The following is a 15882-nucleotide window of genomic DNA, read 5'->3' as shown; positions in this document are numbered from 1 at the left end:
TTTACAAAGCACTTAAAAAGGGTTTTTGTATCGACTAATCTCTCGAAGCATATTTTTTCGTGTAACCGGGAACAAACTTCTACAGACACTTCCTACAAAACTCTGCTCCCATTTCTCGCTTCTTACAAGTATCTTCTGTCTATCTCTTTCCCCTCCACCTCTGATCAAACGTCAAATTCCTTAAATCTCTTCGCCGTTCCCAAAGTTCCCTGTTTTCACAACAGGGGTGAACCTCTTCGCGTGTATCCCCTCGACTGTTCAACGAACCACCATTGATTTTCCACCAAGTACAGTCTCGATTCTTGCAAAAGAGTGTCCCTTGGCTGGAGCACCCTCGGGAAACTCTAAGGACAATCGCTTCGAAGTTGCAACAATGTGTCTCGCTCGTCTCTCGTCGAACTCTGGCCGACGCAATTAAGCCCTCTGCACACTGAGCCAATTATCGTGACTCTCCTCGATACCTGTCCTCTTTTTCCCCGAAAATTCCGAGCGACTACTCGATTAACGTTCGCAAAGAGAGAAGAACAAACCGGGAAGTCGAAGAACGCGGTTGATAATCGACCACCGATATTTCTTCATTATCTGCTCGATCAACGTATTCGTTAAGTGAACACTCATAGAGAATCGCGCGGTACACGTTGCGTTTTAGGAGTCACTCGCGAGGTGCAACGATTCATAGAATAATTAAGAAGTTTGAAACCGGTCGTCTGAACTGGACGCACTGAAAAATTCGAAGACGATCAACAGGATACAATGAACGGAGACAATTATCGCGATCTCTTGTGGATATACCGATTCCTCTTTCTTTTTCGGAAACCGTGCCCGATTAACGCCTAACCCGTTCGGAAGAACAAACCGGAAAGCCGAAGAACGGTTGATTATCGACGACCGCGGATCAACTAATTGCACAGAGCCTTCGTACACGATCGGATCGATCGGCTGGGCGGCTGCTCGTCGAAATAATTAAACGAAGTCGTGATTCACAACCAGAGTTAACGCCGGCCGGCCTGCGACTCCTGGTTAACCGCGGCTGATCCGAACTATAGCCTGCAACCCCGAGGCGCACTATAGCCTGCACCCCCGGCACTGCAACCGATACATATGCGGCCCTAGGCGAGCGCGTCGGCCGCTGTGCAATCTCATCGATTCCTTTTAACCTAGATGCGAAGGGGTTAGTAAACTCGTTACCACCTTCCCCCGCACCGGCTAAAGTGGATCGTTCTCCTATCCCTTAATTTGACACGCCGCGCCGATGCGATTACGCGCGATGCTTCAGCCGAGCTCTTTCTGCTACCGAGTGTCGAAACATCGAAATTCCCCTTGTTCCAGTCCCGCGAACCTTGTTATCGATCCCTCGTGCTCTATCGAGAGCTGTTTACAAAACACTGCGATCGATGCGCACTTAATATCCATAATGCGTGCGCGACTCGCCGTAATTTCATCAGTTTGTGCTGTTTGTACTCTTTGCGACACAGGATTTCAGATAAAAAATTTTTTGAATGAAACAAAATTGGTATATTAAAAATGTTAGTGCAATAAACCTTCCGCTTGTAACAATTGGCCAACCGGTAATGGCGTGTTGAATGTTGCCAACGCGAGTGAATACATTTGTAACATTGCTCGAAGACATTACCAACTGCTTTACGTAAATAAGACGAAATACAAACCTATGCACATGCGGCTATTGCAAGATTTCGAGGTGGGACTAGAAATGTCCCACCGTGCCGTAAAATACATGAAAAAGGTGCCCCAAAGAGTTCATGATGTCCATTTCACGTGCGCACGTGTAATTAATACAGTGTTTTCTCGATACATGTCATACACACAGGTCTTGTCAGCGACATATATCGTCCAGGAGATACTATTCTTTGATCCAAGCTGAAGGCCGTACCCGACCCGTATTATGTTTACACTCCTCGAGCTTCGAGGCCCCTCACGGTGTATATCCCGTGGTAGTGGGGATAGTTCTGCGACTTTAATCAGGTAGGTGTTTGCGACATGTATCGAGAAAATACCGTGTGTCTGTGTTCTAATCCGTGTGCGTTTAAATACACGGGGGTACATGTTAATCGACATAATTCTCTCAACGAACTACATGTTTTGTCAATTGCATTACTGTAGAAATGGAATTTTCTTACAATTATATATATATATATATATATATATATATATCGTTTATTTAGGTCATTAGCAACCACATCGATTACAATTGAATATAAAAGAGAAGGTTACAGTTAATATTTACGTTGTGGTGGGTTACAGCAAAAAACAAATTTATAACATTTTATATATATCGATCGATTTAAAAAACGAAAGGACGTTTCCAATATTGTTCTCGTTTAAATTTGTCATTAGGTCATTTTCGATGGAAAATCTGGATCGTTGAGAAGAGAATTTAGGACATTCGAGTAGGATATGTTGGATGTTGTTGGACACGGCGCATTGTTAGAATCAGTATAGCGCACAGACGTCGTCCCGGAATTGTTAAATTCATTTGAAATTTTCCCTGACCGTGTTCGACTCGGTTCGGAAAGGAAAAGTGCGGACGATACGCGACGGGGTACGCGGATCATAGTAAACGAGATCATGCTCAGGACCGAAGGTGATCGTACTAGAAAAGCAGCCGTCTTCGCCGAAAGATCAGGCATTGTTCGATAATCAAGAGGAAACTGCTAATTGGGTACCGGTCGAATCGGTGAATCGGCAATCAGGCAGCTTGCTAATTGATTTATTCCTAATGAGCACGTACCGCCGGTCGCTTTGCTTTGTACACGTGTCCTGTGTGCGTACGGGTTCGAGACAAGACCAGTCGTGGGTGCGTAATTCGTAATGATAACGAGACGTTGATTGGACGCGTTAGCGTTCGAGGTTGTAACGGGGTCGTAAAACATTTTCACCGTCACAATTATCCGCGCGTTATCCGCTTCGATTGTCCCGCATTCCGCTGATTGATCGGGCACGGGTTTGTTATAATCTCGAGGGATAGAACAATCGTGCGAGTGTTCCGCGAGAGGCGAATTCTTTCGCGACGGAGCTCATGCTCCAGACTGCTGCGAATCGTCTCGGTTTAATTTATTAACCAATTAACGCTAGAACCGGCGGGGAATTGTATTTCAGTTGCAAACTTTAGTAGATTCAGCTGTAAACGTTTAGTAGATGAGGCCCTGTTCGGTTGAGTTATACAGTGGTCACTCTATATATGTCCCAAATGCCTAACCGATAAAAGTCCCAGACCTATCCCCACTGCCCCATAACAAAACTTCCATATTTTTCATTATTTCCTGTTTTCGTTATTGTCCTTTTCTACGTTCGGCGTGGATCTAAGAATAGTATCTCCTGGCCGATATATGACATATATGTATATAGAGTAAACACTGTACAGGGTGTCCCGAAAGTGTACTTCCTTGAAAAGGGAGATTCCTAGGCTCCATTCAAAGTAACTTTTTCCTTGGCGAAAATCTTCTCCGCGACTTTGTTAGGGAGTTACTAATGAAAAACACGGACCAATCAGAGCGCGGGTACAGCGGACATCGACGTTGGCAGTGGCTTTTATTGGCTTCATGCTCGGGTGAATATTTTTTATTGGCCAGTTACAAGCAAGGAGAATCAAAGTGAAGGGTTGGAATAATTTCAAAAAATTCACTGGTGCTTCAAAAAATTGGAAACGGAGAAAGAAAATAAACGGAGGGGTGAATGAGTTATTTTCAGCCTTGCATATTCGTGGTACTCGTGCGCGTCAAAGGCTTTTCGAAAGGTTTATGTCAAATCTAGAGGACTTTAAAGGTTTGTGTTAAACGCGTGACGTGGCCAGCGATTCCGTGACTCCGTTAGATCGCGATATCTGTTTCGCGTTCCGTAATTTGTGAACCGTTTACAAATCGTTGGCCGTCTGCCTACGTAACGTTAACAATCGATCGAAATTAGAAACACGCGAACCTCTTCCCAGCGAGTTCATGGAAAGAAGTTCGAATTATTCTTGGCCTGCAACCTGGCCGAATAAACTATGCACGTAGAAAACTACAGTGGAACAATTCACCTATCCTGCAACTAATAATTTTCATTGATTTCCTCCCCGACAAAAAGATTAACACATAGTACGTTACAAACTATTTGCTGGATTACGAGTCTGTTACAGATTGTTAGATATTAGAATAGATTCGATAGATTAAATTTCATACTTAACATACAATCAAACAATATCAAAACAATCAAATAATTCAACTGCAAATAATTACGCTCAGGAAAGGTTTTTGTTACTCAAGAAGTAAACACGATTTTGAAATAGACACAAGTCTCGTTCGTGTTGACTTTCCCTTCGATTTGCTATGTCTCTCATCAGTTATTAAACAATCTTTACCACGTGCTCTACCAAGACCATGCAAGCCGTAAAATATGCCAAGGTCAAGCAGTAACCGAGCAAACTGCAGAAAGAGTCGTTCAAGAATCATGACTGAACAAAGTGTGTCAGAAAATCTTCAATAATGAGCCCCCACCACAAATAAATTAACTCTTGAATTTTACCTGTTCAAGTGCATTACATCAAAATATTCACGTTAAACATTGACTTAGTGAATATCCCGTGGTCTAGCAACTTTTTTACCAGAAACTTTCATCGCACGAAAAAAGTTTCCGAAAGGTTGTTCCAGCCTGTTGATAGCAATAAGCTCTAGAACCACTAAAGTTCGACAAACACGTTTTTCTAGAAAAGTTACTTCGAGACAGAGAGTCCAGGATTGAACAACAACACCGTGGTCGATCGTTGCGAGCTCAAATCTCAGCATCAAATAATTCACTTTGCGCCTTTTTATCTATTTCGTGATTGCGGTGCAACGCGGCAATTCTCTTCTTTCGATCACCATAAACAATTTCGCCAGGGACACGACGCAGCACAATACGATTGCGTTGAAATCAGAACTCAGACCTAATCCAAATCATTCATTCCGCGCCTTTTTATCTATTCTTGATTGCGGTGCAACGCTGCGATAAAACGCGCTGGAATTTTGTTCTCTGGAGCCCCATACCATACACCATGTTCACGAAGGTTACGATACACAGCAAAATAAAATTGTGTTGAAATCTAAATCCAAGACCAGATTAATATACTCCGTTAATTAAGATTAATAGACGCCGTTTTCTCCATTTTTAACCGCACAGTCTACAAAAGGCGCTGCAATTCTGTTCTTTCGAAGCGCCACGTTTAGGCCCGTTCGCCAAGGTTACGGATGCAGGACGATATAATCGCGGTAAAACAAAGGCGTAGCAAAGCTGGGGGAACGAAAACAGATGTCAGGAAATTTTTATGCCCGAAAATAGCGGGTCGGTGGAAAGGCTTGTGCGTGGGTGTGACTGAGACTCGACGCGTAAGACGAGTACGTTCAACTTGCTCTTAAATAAGACCCTGGGTTACCACGAAGAAGGAGAGAGATAGAGAGATAGAGATAGAGAGAGAGAGAGAGAGAGAGAGAGAGAGAGAGAGAGAGAGAGGAAGATGAAGAAAGTCGGTGGACGAGGAGGAGAAGGGAGGAAAAAATTGATACGTTAAAGAAATAAGAAGCTGCGAAGGAAAGGAGGTCAACGCCGAATGTTGCGCAAGAAACCGCACGACGCTTTCCAGTTCGACTCTTATCGGGAATAATATTCGATGAAAATCGAGAAAACAGTGCCGATGAACCGAGGACAGTGTTGGGACGAGCTGATGCTCGTTTAGAAGCTGCCATAGTTCGTCGTGGCGACGAATAGTGTCATTTTCTTGACGCATTTGCACCAGATGATGCGTATCGTGCGTTTTACACGCTCCTGTCTTAAAATCAGCGGATAAAACGTTACAAATGGTTCAATTTCACTTGTGACACATCGTAATGGATGAGAACTGTTAAGAAAATTGTTAAGAGAAGCAGGTGTTGATCTAGAGGCTGTCGTCTTCGTCGTGGAGACGAATGATGATGCATATACGAGTGTGACACACTTGTCTTAAAATAAATGGACAAAATATTGGGAATGTTTCAATTTCTCTTCGGGTATGTTACAATCGATGAATTAGAAATATTAATTAGTTAAAAAGTTATAGTATTTATCTCATCATTAATATAAAACTGTGCGTACACGTCGAATCTCTCTTCGGGTATGTTACAATCGATGCTTCGGGAATTAGAAATATTAATCAGTTAAGAAGTTACAGTATTTATCTCGGCATTAATATAAAATTGTGCGTACACGTCGAATCTCTCTTCGGGTATGTTACAATCGATGCTTCGGGAATTAGAAATATTAATCAGTTAAGAAGTTACAGTATTTATCTCGGCATTAATATAAAATTGTGCGTACACGTCGAATCTCTCTTCGGGTATGTTACAATCGATGCTTCGGGAATTAGAAATATTAATTAGTTAAGAAGTTACAGTATTTATCTCGGCATTGATATAAAATTGTGCGTACACGTCGAATCTCTCTTCGGGTATGTTACAATCGATGCTTCGGGAATTAGAAATATTAATCAGTTAAGAAGTTACAGTATTTATCTCGGCATTAATATAAAATTGTGCGTACACGTCGAATCTCTCTTCGGGTATGTTACAATCGATGCTTCGGGAATTAGAAATATTAATCAGTTAAGAAGTTACAGTATTTATCTCGGCATTAATATAAAATTGTGCGTACACGTCGAATCTCTCTTCGGGTATGTTACAATCGATGCTTCGGGAATTAGAAATATTAATCAGTTAAGAAGTTACAGTATTTATCTCGGCATTAATATAAAACTGTGCGTACACGTCGAATCTCTCTTCGGGTATGTTACAATCGATGCTTCGGGAATTAGAAATATTAATTAGTTAAGAAGTTACAGTATTTATCTCGGCATTGATATAAAATTGTGCGTACACGTCGAATCTCTCTTCGGGTATGTTACAATCGATGCTTCGGGAATTAGAAATATTAATTAGTTAAAAAGTTACAGTATTTATCTCGGCATTGATATAAAATTGTGCGTACACGTCGAATCTCTCTTCGGGTATGTTACAATCGATGCTTCGGGAATTAGAAATATTAATCAGTTAAGAAGTTACAGTATTTATCTCAGCATTGATATAAAATTGTGCGTACACGTCGAATCTCTCTTCGGGTATGTTACAATCGATGCTTCGGGAATTAGAAATATTAATCAGTTAAGAAGTTACAGTATTTATCTCAGCATTGATATAAAATTGTGCGTACACGTCAATAGCCCCAGCTTAATGTTTGCGCAAACTAGTTGCGTTGCATTTGACAGCTCTTGTCATTCACTTTGAACGAGACGTGCGATTTGATCTGGCGACAGACAGAACGATCGTTTACACGTTCGCAGAAACAGCCACAGCGAAGGTAAAAGATAAAGAAAAATTGCGACCCTTTAGGTCGACAGCTCGTTTCGGCAACACCGGCGTTAAATGAAGGACATCGGGGGAATACGAATGATCCGGCCTGTTGGCGTTGGAAAAAAAGGCGAGACCAGAATCCTGGCCTGTTGTTTCGAAAACCGCCAGACACCGGAGCGGTGTCGCGAGTATCGTGGAACGGAAAAGGAGAGGTTTACAGCGACGAGAGCCGTCCGAGTGACACGTGAACGACACTCGAACGGCATACTGGAGAGCAAAAGGAACACGGGAGAATGCGACTTCCTCTGTAGATGGTCATGTGTGTCAGTACCGCAATGCTGTGGCGTCTTCTATCCCCGGATCAAGTGCGAGCCACGAACGATCAGCTGGTATCGCTCTTCCCACATCAAACAGAGAGAGTCCTGCGCGTGCACGGAATTTTAATGCCCGTTTCGACGAACCTCAAACTCGCGTCGACACTGTTTTACCGATCCCGATAGAAACCCGGAGAATTTTGGGGATCAACTGTCCCGAGTCCATCTCTTTTAACCCTTCATCGCTAGACTGGATCTCTTTCGTTAGCAGAATTTTCTTCGTTACAAATGGAGACATTTCCTTGGGACTCGTGTTAGCATTCAAGTGAATCTTTCAGGCTTACATAGTGAAATAATGGATCACATTAACAGAGGTTGACTGCCATGTCAATTTTGTCAGCTTCTAGTACCTACAGATTTTAGTGTATTATACTGTATGCTTAGAGGTACCCATAAGTAATCAATTATTTGCAAAGAATTTGTTTTGCCTTCGGTTCTGTACCGATCGATGAAGAGGAAACACGCATTCTTTTACAGTTTTCGGCGAAGCAGCCTGTGTTCGAAATATTCTAAAAAGTATATTCATTTTCATGCGGGATTTAATGCAACGGTGACAACAAAGAAAATTTGCGATGTTTACGGAGATGCGTTGAAGGTGAGCAAGAGTCAACGTTGGATTTTTATTTTCGGTTCAACAAACAATTGTAATGTGAGAACGGACACGTGTAAACAGACAATGTCTTGCCCAATGTATGTACTTTTGACATTAGAAGGTCAAAGCATTAAACTTGTTAACGTCGAACGTCGTTGATGACATGCGATGTGTATTTGATTACAGGTCTTTCAAAGTTACCGGCGATCGATCGATGTTGTTAAATATTGGAGCCGGTCTTCCGAGTTGAATCAGCAGATACGATTTCAACGTAACCGTAAATGTTACTGTACAAATAACAGTTCTAGAATACTTTAAACCCCCCACAATTTCTGTCAAAGTTGACCGAGATGAAGTTGGCAAAGATTTTACTTTTTAGTTTATATGCCTGTTGATTTTAATCATTTGTTGCATTATTCTCGACTTATGAAAATTATCAAAAAAATAGAAATGCATCGTCGTTTAGCATATGTTCCTTACAATCGATGCAAGAAACTTTTATTTTGCATAAAAATCCGCTGTCTAGTACTAACATTTCCTAAACTGTACTGCGTCGTGGACATATGGTAAAATGAATGTGCAATAAATTTGGAAAAAAATAATTTCAGAAAAGGTACCATGTCGTCTAGGTTAGAGTACTTGGCCGTCAATTCTTGAGCCGCCCAAGACGTCTGCATGTCCATATGAACTCCCCGGGCCTTCAATTCTTTCGTCTGAATGCGCGCCGCATTTTTGCCGGCCTTTTTCCGTTCTTTGCGTTTCATCCTTAAATCTGCCGCACTATTGCGCCGATAAATAATACGAGTCGTGCCTTCTCATAATGTCCGTCCCTTTCTTCGCCGCAAGAAGAGGGCAGTACCTTATCTTCCCCATGTCTCGCTCTCGGGCTCTATTCTTCGGCGACAAAATAAAAGATTCAGGACACACTATCCTTTCATATCACAGTCCATTGTTCACCGGCGTAATAATAATACACGGTTACACTTTACACGCGCACGGCCGCGCGCCCGCGCGCTCTCTGGATCAACACTTCTCGAATTGCACGTTTACATTCGCCAGCTGATGAATATATCGCTGCAATCGCGAAACGCAATACGAAACGTTACCTTCAGCCCTTGAACATGATCTCCGCGAATGTCAAGTTCCTGCGAATGTTTCCCCGCTGAAATCGCGGGGTTGGTAAATTTCCGAGTCGACCGTCATTAGTGCTTCACCCTCGAAAATTGTTAGTACATTTTTTTATATTAAATCGTTATTAAGAATGGTAATTATACGCACCTATGTGTGAACGTTAATGGAAATGCAATTCTAAATTGATAGAGAACATTTTCTTTTATATTTCAACTTTCAATTTGTTAGGTATACTACTATTATTGTCCAATAGTGATTTCACAAGAGAAATTTTAAACTAATCCATTTTTAGTTGCTTCAAGCGTCCAACTAAAGAGAATATACTTTTCAAAAAAGATTCAATAGAAACATTCAGATTGGTAATGCTCAAACAATTGGACTAGTGAAGTGTAATTTAAAACAGAAACATTAGGAACGACATTTGTTAATGGTAGATTATTCAGATAAGATTTCGCAATTCTGAAGCCGATGCGAGGAACGATTCACGACTGGAAATCGCGACTGACGTAGACATAGAGCAAATGTGTAAAATATGAGAGAGATTAGTGTGAAAGAAGAATTGCGGCTGTTGTGTAGAATTTATTGTAATCCCCGAGCGAGAATTCTTCGACAGCGAGGGATCAAGGGAGAATGACAAACTCACTCAAGAAAGATAGAACAACGGCAGTGCGAGGGTTACCATCATAACTGCGTTGTTACCGACCCCGGTTTGCTTATGTCCTATCGACGCGCATGCGCGACTTTCCTACCCTTACATCGTTGATAGTCGTGGTTACTGCAAGTCGTGACTATTGAGACTAGAACGCTGTGCAACGCATTCGTGGGTTAGACTTCGTTGCAGATGCAACTTGTGATCCCTCGCGAAAATGGTACTCGTAAAATCTATGCGACATTATCTTCTCAAAGAAAGTAATGAGCTTCCAATGAAAATGGAAATTGCTACAGTAAGCAGCAAAACTGATTACACACTACTTGAAACAGCATAAATTGAAAATTTTAAAAATGTGTTCTATTGACTCGAATAAATTATATCCACGGTGAAAATTTCACCGATATTGGTTACTTGGTAACTTTACGAGTTATAAACGATTAAAAGTGCGATTTTTCGAAAATCGTGAAGAATGGCAATTTTCCCACTTTTAATCAATATCCATGAAATTTTCAGCATGAATATAATTTATTCGAGTCAATAGAACACATTTTTTAAATTTTCGATACAGGCTCCGATAAAAAAGCTGAAAAAACCAACTTTTACTATTTCTTTTGCGATTCCGACCAACTCAAATTTTTTTACACCTCGTCTAATAAACTAATCCTTCTAACTTCTCAAAAACACTAAAGTTATTTGGACTAATTTGAAAAACGTTATGCTGTTTCAAATAGCGTGTGATCAGTTTTGCTCCTTACTGTATATTTGCCTCAAATGTGAAGTTGTATTTTTACCTTTTTGTTATTTCAGTCACGACCGTGGCTTTTTATGTTTTCCATTAACATTTTGATTGAATCGCTCGCTTCAGAAAATATTTATCATTCGACGCGCTCCGATATACAAATATAAATTCAGCAGAGTGCAGTAATTGATTAGTATTCACTGTCCATCGCTCCGGGAAATGTTTTAATCAAATAAATGAGTTCCAATGAGTTGGAGGGACACTGGAGTTCAAGGCCAGTGTGTCAAGGCTCTCCGGAAATGACGGAAACATCTATGAAAACGTGACCCGTCGGAAATATATTGGAATTCAGGGAACTACAGTCATTATCGGAGAATTGCACAATAAAATAATTACTCTGCTTGTGACGAAATTAAAATATTTCAATAAACCCGTTTACCTGTAGAAATTGAAATTTTGTTCTTCTCTCAAATATTAAAATACCATAAATTATGCGTGCAGTAGGAATATTACTTACCTAGGTTGAAATTATTAAAAATGTGACATGGAAAATTAATGTAGTAGTTTTATACAATAGATTGTCCCAAAGCTGCGTGGAATTTATCAATAGGGACGGCTCCGGTCATTATAACTTAAATGCTTCTCTGGCAAATTTATTTTAAGACTTGAACTATATTATTTGGCAATGCTCGGAGCGTAAGTCCTCAAGCGTAGCTTCCCTGGAATTCCTTCTTAAACGCAATTATATGCACCGCGAATGCATTTTTAAGCAGACCGAATATTGCAAGAATAATGTTCGTACACGAAAAAGTTTGCAATATTCAGTCACAATTTAATTGGAAAATCTATTTCCACAATCTTCAGTCACAATTGCACGGTATTATAATTAGGCATTTCACCATTTGCAGCAATAAAAAAGTTCATTCAGTTAACAACTTCGTTCAGACACGCGAGATTAATTTAACGCGCTCGTTGCAAGAGCTTCAAACATCGCGACTTTTATTACTGCCGTACTTTTCATTCACTACTCGGAACTAGCGCAACGCGCACCCACGTAATTCTTTAAATTGCTGAAAGTTGATGCACATTTCGTCGAAAAACATCTGGCCGAATGCACGAGAAATTTCGAGGCACAACTCGCGTGTCTCGTTGATGCAAGCCGGATTATTTAGAATTTCCCTTCGCGCTGCATTGAAATTCAAAGTTCAAGGTTCCCGGGATAGGATTTACATAAAACGTCCGCATAGTTCCCGCGCTTTGTTGGAATACCGCGAATTTAATTTAAACTACATTAATTGCAACCGTGAAACGACGCTCGCGGAAAAAATTCCCCTCGCGACGGCGTTTCACACTTCACGGATACCGAGGGTCTTATTAAATCGGATATTCAAAGGGTTTTCGGGAAATGCTGTTAAAATCACCCAACGGTACACTCAACTCATTTGAGTATTGTAAGAAAATGGGACATAAAAAATATCGCATAATTCTCTGTTTATTCTACGAACTTATTTTTAGCGTGCAGAAATTCGTACAGACGAATCGGAAGCGGCGTTATTATGTATATCGCGCGTAGAAATTTATTGAAATGTATTCGCCGGTTCCCGCATCGGTTATTCAACTTGTTGACCGAGCGATTCAGAAAATAACTTTGATATTGGCAACTGGTGTTGTGTTCCTATTGTTCCTGTCCGCGAAAATACAGAAACGCGCGCGCTCGCGTGCGCGTGGACGTGTGTGCACACGTGGTACCCCTAGCGAGGATGCAAGGCATCGCGGAGTCGTTACGATGGTCGACAGACCGAAAACCAATCATCTCGCACGACCGACGATGCTCTCGAGGAACCTTGAACTCTGCACTCGACTAACAAAGTTGGAATTTCTACGTGCCAGGGACGAATCCCTCGAATTTCCTGCTCATCCCGCGAATTGCAGTACAGAGTAAAAAACTACTCCCCCGATGCCGAATGGAACATGATACGGACCATGAAACCCGAAAACGGTCGCCTCCTCTTATGTCTCATCTAAAATCCGCCTAAATGCTCATCCATAAACCAGCTCCTTCCATCTCATTCACCGTGCTTCTTGTTTTTGAAAGGAAAACGCAACGCGATTTCTTTAAATTATCAGAATACTCGAATCTTTCAAATAATCTGTCGCAAATTATATTTCTTCGTGAACTAATTCGATACTGAACATGACTGTTTAATTTCCTAGATTTGATGACCGTGATCATGATAAATTGACATGCATAAGAAATGGTCTCTTGGATTTTTATTCCTTGAAATTGTTTACGTAAATTACACGAGAGATATTTCTCGTACGATCACAGAGAAAACAATTGAAAAGTCTGTTTTTTGGTGGAACACGCGGTAGAATGACGTTTTAAAATTTTTCCTTCTTTCTCGCCACGTTTGGAGCTCTCTGTGAAAAAGTCAGCACTTTTGAAATGTATGAAGTAGAACTATAAATGTAAGCGTTTAATTTCCAAGCTAATATTTTCTTTGACCGTCATGATACGAAGAATTCTTGTGCAATTTAAAGGAGAATGTTCTTACTGGATTCAAACCATCTAACAGATACCGAGAGGCTGAATTAAAAGAAGTTGAAAACCACAAAATCTGGTTTAAATATTCAAGAGCCCAAAGTCGATGTTTCTTGGTTAAAAATTATTTTTGGAACGTACTCGCGATCTCGACACTATTTTTATCGCACATACAATATGTTTGCATCTTCAGAAATGAAATAAACACTCGACACTTTGTTTAAGCACGCGCGTGAACGTCGTGTCGAAACGTTTCCAGCAATTAGTAAATCCAAGTTGGCGTATTAGAATCGAGCGAGCCAAATCACTCGATTATTCGGCACAACTTGTGTTATATATTAATTAACGTTTTCGCGAAACCGAAATCCAACCGACGCGCGAAACTGTGTTAAATTCTCTCCCGACTTCGCCGAATTGGCTTTCGCCGGGCAATAAATTTCCAACCAGCTCTTCCTCAAATCGATCGAGTGATTCCGAATCGAGATTAATTAATGTTCCGTTAACGTTGCGACGCGTGTACCGCGATTCATGATCGCGAGCGCTGCACGCACGACACAGAAACCGAGCTCCGCATGAACCTCGATAAAAGTTCATTAAACTGTTCCCATAATGCAACTGTGTGCTGCTACGTTATACATAGCCAGGAAAATGCTCACACAGAAACAGCACCGGCGCATCTCCATTGTAGTTTTGGTTTTCTCGAACCTGGCAGAGAAAAATATCTCAAAATATTGACAAAAAATATTTAATAACGCTGAGGAATTTCTCGGGTTTCATTGTCTGCATCAAAATTTATATTCGTTTGAAAATGTACAGGGTGTATAAAAATTATATGTCACGACCACCATAGCGTGATTCTACACCTCCGGATCGGTGGAGATCTGTGAAAAAAATGCACCTTGACCTCGAAAATTAAAGTCAAAGTGTCGAGAAATTTGAGTGATGAGTACTGTACGATGCAATAAAAGAAAATTTTTCGACACTTTGACCTTTATTTCCAGGGTCAAGGTGAATTTTGCGGTGCATTTTTTAAACAGATTTACACCGATCCAGAGGTGTAGAATCACGCTTTGGTGGTCGTGACATATAATTTTTGTACACCCTGTACAGTGTTGTATAAATAAGGTTGAGGAGCTTTTCTTGGTTCCATGTTAATTGCCATGTCGAGCACAGACGACGTCACAGGTGACATTAAATTTGGCCAAGTTCAGAAATTCGTTTCTATTAAATTCTTAAGATATTTAGTATGCAAAAGGGTTGAAGCACCAGGATATATTTTAAATGTGTAGTTTAGATTCCATTAATTAAATTGCTTCCGGGGAATTTTGAGATTGGGACGTTTTCTCTTGATGAACACAGCGCATTAGTACATAAGCCGGGGCGTTTAGTTTCGCGGCCGACTGTCTACGGATAAATAGTCCGGAACTAACACCGTTTCCAGGAAGAAGAGCGGGCGCCTTGATCAGGGACTTCAATCTCTCGAAGAACATTCTGATTTCACGCGCGCGCGCGGGGAAAGCCCTCGACCGCAACCGAAAGCCGAAAGCGGGGCCCGAGTAACCGTGGAAATTGTTACAACCGAAATCCATTCGAACGTCACGTTAAAAATCGCGTGGTCTCTACGGACCCCGGGGTCCTTTTGCGACATTGTTTAATTACTCTGTCGTAATCAAGTTACGAGCACGCTGATTCCGAGGAACGGTTCGCCGTGACCGAACTCGTTTCACGGAAATTCTGTTCTGCACCCACTGTGACCACGAAAGCAGATATTAATTATATAAAACAGCAATTATTCCAAGTTCTATTCCACCGAGAGAAGTATTTTTTAATCGGGAAATTCTTTATCCAACCGAGCTTATAATTTGCAGTGTACGTTGAATAAGACACACAAAACTATATTTTATGCTAAAACGGTACAGCAAATTTTCTAATTAGAAATCACAAAAATTGGACTCTAAACTGTAACAAAGACCCAACCATACCAACTGGGGGTTATAATTTTAATAGGTCAGGAAATCGTACAAACACTGTTGTTTAACACGTCTGCTACCATCGTTAAAATGTTTTATCGAACGCAGTTCAGCATCTTTATGAAACATTAAAACAATTTAATGGAAGTCAGTCATGAAGTGTCTGAATATTACTAGACTTCAACTAGTGAAGTGTTCAACAGCCTTCGAGCACAGAACAATTAGAATCAGTGTACCGGAATGAATCAGTCAAAGACAGAAACGATGCTTCTCCGAATTTTTGTCCCCAGAACGTGACAAAAGGGCAAAGCAAAGAATTTCGCTAAAAAATTCGCGCGCATGAGAATACCTCGACAAAAGCGTTTCGCGGGATGGAAACGGAATCGAAACAGGTGTCTCGCGGTAAGCACCTGAATATTTCCAAGGAAACAAAGGATAATTTGGAGAGCGCCGGGCAGCGAAGCAGCAGAGCCGTGAATGGAAATATCAGTCTCGTGTTCCATTTGCTCGATGACGTATTAAAGTTCACG

The 15882-nt window shown here is 41.1% G+C and overlaps 1 protein-coding gene and 1 long non-coding RNA gene across 7 annotated transcripts in view; both read right to left on the bottom strand.

Annotated features, from left to right (window-relative positions):
- LOC143354749 (uncharacterized) overlaps positions 1-15882 on the bottom strand; it is a 50237-nt gene that overhangs the window by 18600 nt on the left and 15755 nt on the right. The window contains exon 1 of one of the 6 annotated variants that reach the window (XR_013082370.1): positions 8936-9673. The exons of 2 other annotated variants lie outside the window; for them this stretch is intronic. Coding sequence is in view for 3 of the 4 variants with exons in the window: in XM_076789033.1 (XP_076645148.1) it covers positions 8936-9082 (147 nt within the window). In the remaining variant the exon portion in view is untranslated. Of the gene's footprint in view, positions 1-8935; positions 9674-15882 lie in introns of those variants that run through there. 3 more of the 6 variants (XM_076789033.1, XM_076789034.1, XM_076789029.1) reach the window with 3 other exon arrangements.
- On the bottom strand, positions 244-701 carry LOC143354772 (uncharacterized). The gene is made up of 2 exons (XR_013082376.1): positions 531-701; positions 244-344 (listed from the first exon to the last, which is right to left on the bottom strand). It is a non-coding gene; the product is annotated as an uncharacterized LOC143354772 (long non-coding RNA).

This window comes from Halictus rubicundus, chromosome 6 (assembly GCF_050948215.1).
Source record: "Halictus rubicundus isolate RS-2024b chromosome 6, iyHalRubi1_principal, whole genome shotgun sequence".
Lineage (NCBI taxonomy): Eukaryota > Metazoa > Arthropoda > Insecta > Hymenoptera > Halictidae > Halictus > Halictus rubicundus.
The sequence above is the reverse complement of the archived record's forward strand: the minus strand, read 5'-3'. Positions and strand labels throughout refer to the sequence as shown.